We start from the raw sequence: 12,136 nt of genomic DNA on the forward strand, positions 1-12,136 counted from the left end.
CAGATTGGAGGTAGTTCACTAGGCCACAGGTCAGACAAGATTTTCTCATGCATACTGTTAACTATAGGGGGTGATTAGGTATTATTGTTACTAGTTAGTTAGGCAACACAAGTAGGGGACAGATGTTCATGCAAGGTGCTGATATTTTTTAGATATTGATTTGATTACTGTGTCAGTGTGAAATAACCTATGATATTTTGTGTGACTTGTACACCAAATCGTAATTGCATAATCCATAAGGTTACAAATAACATTCATCATTATGTTGATTTGGTCATAGATCTTGTCTTTTCTATACAGCACTATAATTAACATAAAAAAGTCATATCAGATCATGATATGTTTGCAGATCGAATTTATTTAAGAGGAATAGAGGAAAATGATCCAGATACACCTTACAGTTTAACCCATTTACATCTCAAGTAGGCTAGGGGAATAGACTGTGACAATAAGACATCTTATTGTGAAACAACTGACATCATTATTGACGGCAGACTTAAAGCATATTGTGCTTTAGTGTTAAAATGTTGTGTGTAAAATGTTGGTGTTAAATGTAACACCTCTTTCTCATGTTTTGTGTAGTATATAAGATGGCATGCCTTAAAATTAAGAGAAAACACGAAACATCGTTTAATCAGTCAATTATCATTTTTGGCTAGTCAGTCAATTTAAAATAGAAAAATAAAATTCAATGATTTCTTTCACTAATTGTTCAGCCGTTTTCTATCCTTTGCGGCTGCGTCCATTCTGACGTCATTTTGCCGGGAACACACGGTCCTATTCGTCTACTGGGTATTATCGAGCTCCGTCAAACTTCCTCTACACTTAGTGCCTAGTTTCCGCCTTGCCGGTGTCGTCATTGTCCATTCCTTTAATATTGGTCCTAGTAACGAAACGCAAATTTTCCGCGCTTTCGTCGGTGAAAGTTCACAAATTAAAGAAGAGTGGCGGGAGCTGTTGTCAATCGGGGGCTGCTGTGAAGAAGTAACGCTGATAGGTATTTGTGACTTCAATACATAAACGCACCAGCCATTGTTAGCTGTGCTAACAGGTTGTACAGTGAGATCAGTCCTGCGTTTTCTTAAGATCAGCTTTGGCGCGAGACGTTTCTGTGTTTACTCTCGCGCTTGCTAGCTTGCTGCTGTAGCTCATTACAAAGAAGACAGCTTCCTTAGTTTGAACAAAATATAACTAGACACAAACTTAATTGCTGGAATGGTGGGGTAACTATTTATTAAGTAAAGCATTATCCTGTAGCTAAGTAATCAACGGCAAAATAGCATCGAAACGTTTTGGAAGACAGCGTAGGTTTAGTATTTAGTTGTGTTGCTAACTGTATAATGTGCGAAGTTAGGAGAGGTACAACAACATTCCATGTTAGGTACAGGGTTAATGGACTGCATTATAAGCAGTACGGAAGGTTGTCTCTGGTTTGTTAGGGCTTGTTAAGTTACTAACCACATGACATCCAGTGAATCACACTCCCTCCGTTTGACACAACAAAACATGTTTTAATGTATCCGTTGTATTACACTGTCTCAGCATTGCTTTCCCTGTGAACTGATTTTTTTCTCCGTTGCTGTTAAGCCGTTTATGTTGTTATTGCACCTGGCTGCACTTTAACTATCCAATCTATTGGCAAACATCCTCTGCCAACTGTATTGTGTAACATACTATAGCAATTTTTATATCACTGACAGCACTGTTCACTATAGCCTACATAGTTTCTAAGCATATGCGCTACATGCCAAAATGCAGTCTGACAATAGGAGGAAGTGTGGACAAATCGTTTTTTGCATACTGTTGAGTGTGTTATTTTTTATATTTACAGTAATGTCTTAGTTGTCTCTCAAATATTGGCCTTTTGTGGTATTAAGGACGCATAGTACTGTGTGAATTTGTTGATCTGATGATTTGGCCTCATATTGAATATATTTATGTTCTGCTATCATGCAGAATGCAGGACCACTGAAACTTTCTCTCTTGGTGGCTCACAACTCTGTGGTGGGCCATGGGCCAAAAGGAAGTGCCTGTTGTATTGTATTGTTAAGATGCAAAATGGTGCAAGATCCCAAGTTCCCTTAATTGACGTGACTTCTGGCACAAAATGTCATTCCGTCTGCCATTTTAAGATAATGAAAAAGTATTAATAATTAGAGATCCTACATATTTAAAGAGTATTTTTATTTTAAAAAAAATTGCATACATTATATTTTTATTAAATTCATTTTTAATATTTTTCTTTTTTCCCTAGAAACATTTGGTGGGTCAAACTGAAACTGATGGTTGCTTACAGGCCAGACTTACTAATTATCTGTTTTAACATGCCTTGTGCCTTTAATTTTTTTGTAGACATGGATTATAAAAGACGCAATGGCGGTCCTTTTATGGGGGGTGCATCACAGCCCAAGCGAGGTAAAACGGCTGGTGAATGGGAGGACAGTCCATCCCAATTTGAAGAGGAATTATCCATGTTTGACGAAGCAGACATGGATGCAGAGGAAATGGAGGGGCAGGCAGGCCATGATGTCATTCCTGTAGGTGAGTGTTGTACAGAAAACCACACAATAGGTGGCATTAATAAAGTGATATTCTTGCTGTAGGAAGAGATTATTGAGTTATTTTGTGAAATGGAGACCTGTTTCAACATTGTTCATAGCTTGCAGTTGCGTTTTATAATTCAATAACTACTTGATGTACTAAAGCTGTTAAGTCACATAGCACCCAACCCTTTTAAGTCACATACTGATATTTATAACTTTCAGAAACAAACCCATCTACCCCCACTGTTAACTCTACAGAACATAACTACTCGTAGAATAACAATTATGTCTGGTTTACCATGTGATTTTTCTCCTTTAAGGTAAATAATTCTTTTGACTGACAGCTCTTACAGTTCAGTCTTATTGAATTGGTTATCCCATCATGTCCTGGGTAAATTAAGATGTTTGCTCAAACCCTCAAAGATGAGGGCATTTAGCTAATGCCCTCAGATAGATATCTTTGCATTGTGAATAATGCAACCGTGTGCTAATAATAAGTGCCAGCTGTTGAACTATCATCCCAGAAAATCACTGATTATACTTGAACAGCTATATCCATTGATATTGTAAACAATGTATTTTAGTTTTAATCCTGTGCTATCCCCATGTTTCGTCAGGCAACCTCTTCTCAACAGACATTAACCCCCGTTGGCAGCGGCCTCATGCTCCTTCACTGGACCCATCATCTGATACTTTGGTGTTTCAGCAAATTGATCTTGACTATTATTTAGGTAATTATCAAAGAGGAATTTGGTTTTAGACCAATACAAGACTAGTGAAACTTAATTCTGCGTTACTTACAATTGTTAACAGTATAAAGATGATAGAGATTCTATGATATAGAGCAGTTCCAAAATTCATAAAAATATACAGTCTTAAAAGGATGGATCTGATTTCCCATATAAAAAAGTATCACAGCTGTCTTTGAGTTATTTTTGTTTCTTTGTTATTTGGATATAAATAAGCATGTAGAAAATTTCCACCTGTTAGGAATGCTAATGTTGTATGTGAGAAGAAAACATATCTAAAGTTGGTTTCTCTGTTATGCAGGGACAACAGTGGCAGGCATGCCGGGTCAGTCACAGGGAAAAGTCCCGATCATTCGAATGTTTGGGGTGACAGACAGTGGCAACAGTGTGTGTTGCCACATCCATGGTTTTGCGCCTTACTTCTATGTTCCTGCACCAAGTGGTGAGTTCATGTCATTTTCTGTCCATAGAGTATGAATACTATGATGGCACATTTGCTCAGTACAATACGTGTTTACCTGCTTACCATTAAATATTCTTTGGGGCACAAAAATCTTTGCATTCAATCTTATAAATCCTGTCATGTTTTCCTCTTTTTGCTTCTTTTGAAAAGGATTCACTTCTGCTGACCTGAGTGAATTTCAAAGAGAGTTGAACTCTGCTGTCCTGAAGGACATGAGATCCAATAAGGATAACATCTCTGTCACGGTGTTGGCTGTAGACATCACCCGCAAAGAGAGTGAGTACAAGTGATGTGCAAATGCTTCAGTGCATGTTGTTCACTTAAAGGAATTCTCAAACAGTCAATACTAGAGCTGTGCAATATGACTGTATATTGAGATGCAGGCAGGAAATTGTCTGGAAGGCAATGCAAATAAACAGGAAAGCGTGACTTAGAATAAGGTAATTATGAACAGGAGAAAGAACTGCAACCATCCAAGACAAAACAAGGAGCTCATATCTAAAAGAAGGGCTACTTCTGTCACATGGACCTGGTGCTGTATGGTGATGTGCATCCTTATCTGTATATGAAATGATGTGCATCAGGATATGAAATTTTGGTCATATTGCACAGCCCTGCTCACTAACGTGTTCTGTGATCCGATTATTGTTCTGAGAAGGCTGACTAATTACAAAACACATGTGGTGAACAATTTTTGCATGCAAAGTGATAAAATCTATGCTTTCATCATGATTCTTGGAGTTAAATTTCTTTTTTCTTTTTTTTCTTCCCTGCAGGCATGTATGGTTACCATGGGAAACGCAGTCTGGAATTTTTGCGGATAACCATGGCAATGCCTCGTCTTATTGCCCCAGCAAAGAGACTGTTAGAGCAGGGCTTCAAGTTCGGCCCTTTTCCCATACAGTGCTACCAATCCTATGAGGCTAATATAGATTTTGAGATAAGGTAGGTGTGTGTGTGTTTCAGCTATATAAAAATGTCACTGGAGATTGATAACTTGGCAGTCAGATGGAGGCAATACTCTATTTGATCATATCGTAGATGCAACAGTTGACTGGCTTTATTGACATTAGTTTGGGATGTTTTTTCCATTTCAGACATTTCAGTGCATATTATGTCAGTGTGTAATTTCAATGTGTAGTGTAACAGCAGCTAATTCTAAACTTAAAGCCTTTAACCATTCGCCACACATTTCACCAGTACAGTGACACATAATTCCCCTAGTATAGAATGCAAAAGCTATTTGTGTCAAGCAACTTACCTGTATTTTTAATGACCCAAAGCACAAACTCCTGACAACTGCACTTAGTTCTAGAAACATCCCTTACATGTCCATTAATAGAATAATAATAATTTGTTTAATAATCAATCAATAATGATGACCAAGAATAATTTATTTATTTATTTTTATGAAGTTAAACATGTTCTCACCTTTGTCAGGCTAAACATCATCTTTGCAATGTCCTGAAAAACTTAATATTCTTATATTGTTGTGTTGTCATATGTTATTTATCTGATCACATACACATTTATAGTAGGGGCTCCTCTGAATTTTCAGAAGTTTTAGTCTTAACAAAGCTGGCCCCTGATGATGCCGGGTGAGTTTAGCTGCAGCAGATATTTAGAATATGTTTTTTTACTAAACAACTGATACAGCACTAAAGCTGTATTTTTCAGCTTAATGAGCGTCTCTGTGTTGTCAGGTTTATGGTGGACAGTGATGTTGTGGGATGCTGCTGGATTGAACTTCCCAAAGGCAAGTACAGACTACGTGAAGAGAAGAGCGCGGGGGACATGGATTCTCAGTACCCAGGAAAGGTGGGTGTAGCTCACCTCCTGACATTATTTGACTGTGACGCTACATGGATCTGCAGTTCACTTATAGGTCATAAAATTAGTTTCATCTGGATTTAAACAACAGTTCATGAACTTTCTCCTGCTTTTTTTTGCCCTTTAGGTGTCTTTGTGTCAATACGAAGTGGATGTGGCATGGACGAATTTGATAAGTCACCCTGCAGAGGGAGACTGGCAGAGGATTGCACCTCTCAGGGTCCTCAGCTTTGACATTGAGTGTGCAGGAAGAAAAGGTGTGTCTCTGGCTTTCTAAATACATACCATCACCAACAACCTATCATACTTGTGGATGCAGAGTTTAACTCAGGTGTTAACTCTTTCTTTTCAGGAATCTTCCCAGAAGCAGACAAAGACCCTGTGATTCAGATAGCATCTATGGTACAGCGGCAGGGTGAGACTGAGCCCTTCATTCGCACTGTGTTCACGCTCCAGTCCTGCGCCAGCATCGTGGGCTCTCAGATATTGTGCTTTACCCAGGAGAAACAGCTACTGCAGGTATACTCGCTGGTGTTAGCAAGGCACTGATCAAATTAAATATTCCTACATTTGTCTCATTCCCCTTTCTAACGTTTTGTTGATCATCTGTCATGTCATTGTGTGCTTGTATATATTCTGTGAGCAGAGCTGGGCGGATTTTTTGAGGACAGTGGACCCGGATATCATCACTGGATATAACATCCAAAACTTTGACTTTCCCTACTTGCTCAACAGGGCAGCAGCTCTAAAGGTAAACGGGGGCCACATTTTTCAACCATGTACATGTAATGCCAATGTTTAAAGTCACCATGTTAACAGCAATGGACATAAATACTCCTTTTTACTCCATAAAACACATTATTTTGTGTTCAGGTGAATCTCTTTCCCTACCTTGGTCGAGTGCGAGGCATCAAATCAGTCCTGCGAGACCTTAATTTCCAGAGCAAACAGATGGGCCGCAGAGAGAACAAGACCATTAACATGGAGGGTCGGGTTCAGTTTGATTTACTGCAGGTCAGCTTCAACTACTGCAACTTACTATTGTAAATCATAACCCTTTAGCACGTGGTGCATTCTGTAGGTAAGAACTTTTCAGACAGACAGCACTGCACACTAAGTACAGTCTGATTGGTGTGTTCCTCGCAGGTTCTCCTCAGGGACTATAAGCTGCGTTCTTACACACTGAATGCTGTGAGTTTCCACTTCCTGCAAGAACAGAAGGAAGATGTTCAACACTCCATCATCACTGATCTGCAGGTAAAGTCAAAACAGTAGCCTTACTGTATTTGGAAGACAGCCGGTCATCATTAAGAGATTCAAATAGCTTCAGTCTACATTTAAACTAAGACTAAGACGTTGTTGTTTTTTTCTCATAAATGATTCCCTCTTTCATCCTCCGCCACAGAACGGTAACGAACAGACACGCCGTCGTTTAGCAGTCTACTGCCTGAAAGACGCCTACCTCCCATTGCGCTTGCTGCAGAAGCTGATGTGTGTGATCAACTACATGGAGATGGCCAGAGTGACAGGTGTGCCTCTCACCTACCTGCTCTCAAGAGGACAGCAGATCAAAGTCGTGTCTCAGCTGCTGCGGCAGGTAACAAAGGCAAAAACATGGGACGGTTACTGTATGAGTACATTTGTATTTAAGGAAGGAAGCCGTAAGTGTCTGTACATCTTTAGGCCATGACGCAGGACCTGGTCATGCCTGTTGTAAAGATAGAAGGAGGTGAAGACTACACTGGAGCGACTGTCATCGAGCCAGAGAAAGGGTAAGAACATTTGCTTGTTGTGTAAGTGTATAGTTCCTCTCTGCTCTTGGTGCTGCTGCTTCTTCATCCCCACCTCCTCCTCCTCTGTGTAGGTATTACAGCATTCCTATTGCCACCCTGGATTTCTCCTCCTTGTATCCATCCATCATGATGGCTCACAATCTGTGTTACACCACCCTGCTGCAGAAGGGCTCAGTGGAGAAACACAGGTGAGCGTGTGTGTGTGCAGTTTGAAAATCCATGAGAAATTATTTATTAAATTTAATGCTGCGACTCCCCACGTAATGTGTAGCTTTAACACGATGAACTAATTTCTGAAGTGGTTGTGTGTCTCCAGCCTCTCACCAGAGGACTTCATCAAGACTCCAACTGGTGATATGTTTGTGAAGAGCTCTGTCAGGAAAGGTCTTCTACCTGAGATCCTGGAGAATCTGCTGGCTGCCAGGAAGAGGTTTGTTCAAATAAATCATAAAATGAAATTGATCTGAATAGGAGTGAAAGCTATTAGTTATGTTAACAAGAAATTATCTTGCTGCTAAGCCTATTAACTCTTTGATCCTGTGATTCACAGCTTGTGCTTAATGTGTTTCCTCTTGCTGTAACAGTGTTCCGGGATACTCTGGAACAATATAAAATGCATTAATAATTATATTTCGGTTCTGACAAATTATATCACATGGATGATTGTGCTCTGGTGTGCCCACAAATCAATTAGACATGGCTTTCGTCTCTGCTTGCCCTATTGTCCGTCCACAGGGCCAAAGCAGAGCTAAAGAAGGAAAAGGACCCTTTTAAGAGGCAGGTGCTGGATGGCCGACAGCTGGCCCTCAAAATCAGCGCAAACTCTGTCTATGGTTTCACAGGTGCCCAGGTGGGCAAGCTGCCCTGCCTTGAGATCTCACAGGTGAGCACTTAACCCTGCGTCTCATGCTGTTATTATAGTCTGAAAATGCTTTGCAGATTTGGCAGCAGACTTGACAACTTCACAACTGTTCACACTGGATACAAGTGACTACACAGTATGTGGTACTGTGAGCTCACTACTGTACATGTCTTCTTACATGTCTTGACATCATCATGATGATTAGAAAACTAAGGAGTTTTCAAAAGGAAAATTTGAACAGATCGTACATTCACAACTTCACAACACATATCTGTGCTAAATGATATTGCCTCTACTTGAGTTGTCGTTGCACTTCCTCACTGTTCTGCACAGATGTGAAGACAGAGCACAAAGGGTAAACAATAAAGATGTAGAACAAAGATTAGTGTTGAAGTAGAAGCCACAGAACAGGTGGGCTTCCAAAGATTTAAACACAAAGACCTACTGTAAGTGTAAAAATGAACCACAAAAGACTGTGTGTCTCACTGTTTTGTGGAAGGTTGACTTAGTTTCACTCTCACAGCTGTTTTGGGATGAAATGCCTTGTCTGTGGCTAAAGTTTATTGAATCTTTTTCTTTTTTTTCATTTAGAGTGTCACTGGTTTTGGAAGACAGATGATTGAGCAAACCAAACAGTTGGTGGAATCCAAGTACACCATTTCCAATGGTTACCAAGCTGATGCAAAGGTGAGGAATGCATGCATGACCTGACGTACTCAGTGTGCTCCCTTTGTGAGCTTGTTGTTTAATGTTATTTTTTTAATCTTTTAAAGGTCATTTATGGGGACACAGACTCCGTGATGGTTAAGCTCGGAGTTGCCACAGTGAAGGAAGCTATGGATATTGGGAAGGAGGCAGCAGAGTGGGTATCGTCCCACTTTGTACAACCCATCAAACTGGAGTTTGAGAAGGTACCTTTTCTGCCCACTTGATGTACAAAATTCATGGGTAGAGTGGGAAGAGGTATCGGAGTATTAGGGTAACAGGGGCACTCATTAGCATCACAATGACTGATATCCTCATGTAGCGTGTCAAGAAACATTTGTTAGCTGAAATTAAGTTAAGCAGGCAAAAAAAGCAATTTGGCATTTGGGACCACCAGAGTCAGAACCGCCCTCTCAGCTAATGACGTTTCATTTTGGTCATTTCCGCAGGTTTATTACCCATACCTGCTGATCAACAAGAAGCGCTATGCAGGTCTCTATTTCTCCTCCAGTGCAGATACACATGACAAGATGGACTGTAAAGGCATTGAGACTGTCCGCAGAGACAACTGCCCTCTGGTGGCTAACCTCATCAACACTTGTCTGCAGAAAATTCTCATAGACAGGTATGCGTTGACATCATTATGCACTGTGCATTACGTACATGCATCAGTTCAGTTTATTAAAAGATTTCCATTTTCATAATTTCATCTGTAGCAGAGCAATGAATCAGAGAAAACAATCTTTATTTTTTGATTGTTTCATAGTACATGCATCCCAAACCTCTGCACAACCCACAGGATCTCATGTGAAGTGCAGCTGAAGTGCAGGCTTCATCCTGTTTCTCTGCTCCTGCCTGTCTCTGTGCAGTTTTTTTTAATTTTTTTTTTTTAGAAAATTGCTGCACCTTTAACTACACCATTAGGTGTTTACTTGTTGAGAAAGTAATCACAACCACTGTGATCTGTCATTAGAGATCCTCAGGGTGCTGTGGATCACGCTAAAGAAGTGATCTCGGACCTTCTGTGCAACCGCATTGACATCAGCCAGCTGGTCATCACCAAGGAGCTAACACGCACCGCCCAGGAGTACGCCGGCAAACAGGCACATGTGGAGCTGGCTGAGAGGTCTGATTAACCAGAGTGACCTCATTTATCTTATTTCAAATCGTACTCCAAGGGAATGAATGAACCCTTTAATATGGATGTTTCACAGAATGAGGAAAAGAGACGCCGGCAGTGCCCCAAACCTGGGAGACCGAGTTCCATATGTCATCATCAAGGCTGCAAAGGGAGCAGCAGCGTACATGAAGTCAGAGGTCTGTAGTGTCTGATCGTAAATAAGCATGTTTGTCTCATTTGCGTGTTGCACTTGGCTTAATATCTCTGTCTCGATGATGATCCTGATTCTATCACATGTTGCTTTAGGACCCGATCTATGTGCTGGAGAACACCATTCCCATTGACACACAATACTACCTGGAGCAGCAGCTGTCCAAGCCTCTGTTGAGAATTTTTGAGCCCATTCTGGGAGAGAGCAAAGCAGAGAGCATCCTGCTTAGTAAGCAAACACACACACACACACAAATATCATAGTCTCGTTATTACACTTTAGCCAATTATCAGTCACTTTTAGCTTCCTCAATGGCTTAGTATTAGTAAACTGAGAAGTTGAGTCATTCGTTGATTAACACTAAGATACCACTTTAGGTATATACCATTACTCTCATGTTACTGCATAACTTTAGCAGCATCATATCTTTCTGTGTATTGTTCCAAAATGTAACATAGCCAGCATGCTAACAGCCAAAGCACAACAAATGTATTATAGAACTGCTAGTTAAATAAATGACACTTAGCATGCGTTCTCTTGCCAAGCTTTAAATCCTAACGTTTCTGCTGTTTTTCTTGTGTCTTTCAGAGGGCGACCACACGCGCTGTAAGACTGTGTTGACCTCGAAGGTTGGGGGCCTCATGGCATTTGCGCAGAAGAGAAGCACCTGCATTGGCTGCAAAGCTGTACTAAAAACAGATGGTGTGTGTCTGTGCTCAGAATTTGAAAGATTAGTTATCTGCTTTGATGTTCACCTGATGAGCTTGGATGCCACTTTTTTTTTGGCTGGAATAGTGTTAAAGGGATTTATGTGTGATATCTATCCTGTGTGTCATTGCAGCGGCCGTGTGCGATTTCTGTAAGAAGAGGGAGTCTGAACTCTACCAAAAGGAGGTACGCCAGATGACTTAATATATTTCAGATAATATACTTTAAGCAAACCTTTAATATTTCATTTTAAGCAGTGGCTTTCTAGTGTTAATTATCACATGGCTCTTGAAATTTCTGCTATATGCTTGTGTGCTCACCCAATTGTGATTTTTGTCTCTCCAAAGTTAGTGCTGGAGTAAAGTACAAACAGTAGATTATTCCTAAGATTGCTTTTAATTTGTTGACATATGAATGGCAGGGGTTGATATCTGTAAACAAACACAACTTGTCCACTGTCATATTCAACATTTTTGTTGTAAATTACAGATCTTTCACCTGAACGCACTCGAGGAGCGTTTCTCTCGCCTGTGGACTCAGTGTCAGCGTTGTCAAGGCTCCCTCCATGAGGATGTTCTCTGTACTAGGTAGATACTATACAGCACATATTTTTTTTTTTTTTTATTGCTGTGCGTTTGCTGCAAAATTATGGCTGAGCACACAGTAGCAGTACTTTATGTCTGGTAACACTGTCCTTCCTGATTCCTCTGCAGCCGGGATTGTCCCATCTTTTACATGAGGAAGAAGGTACAGAAAGATTTGGATGACCAGAGCAAGCTAGTGTCTCGCTTTGGATGGTGAGACACATTCTTCCTCAGGTGCCTCATTTCATATGATCTTGGACTCCCATCGTCTCACTGTATTTGTTTCTTTTTGTACTTGTAAAATTGCATATAGGTCAAACTATTTCTATGTTTTCTAATATGAATAAACTGACATTAAAATGGGTACTTTTGTAAAATAAAGTCAAAAAGTGACCTATTCCTTTTTGGGCTGCCATGAATGTGAATTAATCATTGCAAAAACTGTATGGTAACAAATACAGGATGCTGGGCCACACCAGACAGTAAATGCACACGGCCTTTGTGAAGATGTTCAGAGTATCAATCTGTCTGTTCTGATTTTTATGTGTGCATATCTCTATTCACATCA

General features: G+C 40.3%; 1 protein-coding gene across 1 annotated transcript; it reads left to right on the top strand.

Annotated features, from left to right (window-relative positions):
• Positions 1 to 841: 841 nt before the first annotated feature.
• On the top strand, positions 842 to 11,973 carry pold1 (polymerase (DNA directed), delta 1, catalytic subunit). Its single transcript, XM_046415484.1, has 27 exons — positions 842 to 997; positions 2,353 to 2,541; positions 3,161 to 3,274; positions 3,594 to 3,734; positions 3,906 to 4,031; positions 4,532 to 4,700; positions 5,459 to 5,573; positions 5,713 to 5,842; positions 5,938 to 6,104; positions 6,232 to 6,336; positions 6,459 to 6,599; positions 6,732 to 6,842; positions 6,991 to 7,182; positions 7,269 to 7,357; positions 7,450 to 7,566; positions 7,695 to 7,808; positions 8,114 to 8,261; positions 8,832 to 8,927; positions 9,014 to 9,151; positions 9,395 to 9,570; positions 9,919 to 10,071; positions 10,160 to 10,262; positions 10,372 to 10,504; positions 10,865 to 10,978; positions 11,118 to 11,170; positions 11,474 to 11,571; positions 11,698 to 11,973. Exons 2-27 carry the CDS (start codon positions 2,355 to 2,357, stop codon positions 11,783 to 11,785), a joined length of 3,318 nt encoding a protein of 1,105 aa, XP_046271440.1. The 5' UTR covers positions 842 to 997; positions 2,353 to 2,354; the 3' UTR covers positions 11,786 to 11,973.
• The last annotated feature ends 163 nt before the right edge of the window (positions 11,974 to 12,136 follow it).

This window comes from Scatophagus argus, chromosome 16 (assembly GCF_020382885.2).
Source record: "Scatophagus argus isolate fScaArg1 chromosome 16, fScaArg1.pri, whole genome shotgun sequence".
NCBI lineage: Eukaryota > Metazoa > Chordata > Actinopteri > Scatophagidae > Scatophagus > Scatophagus argus.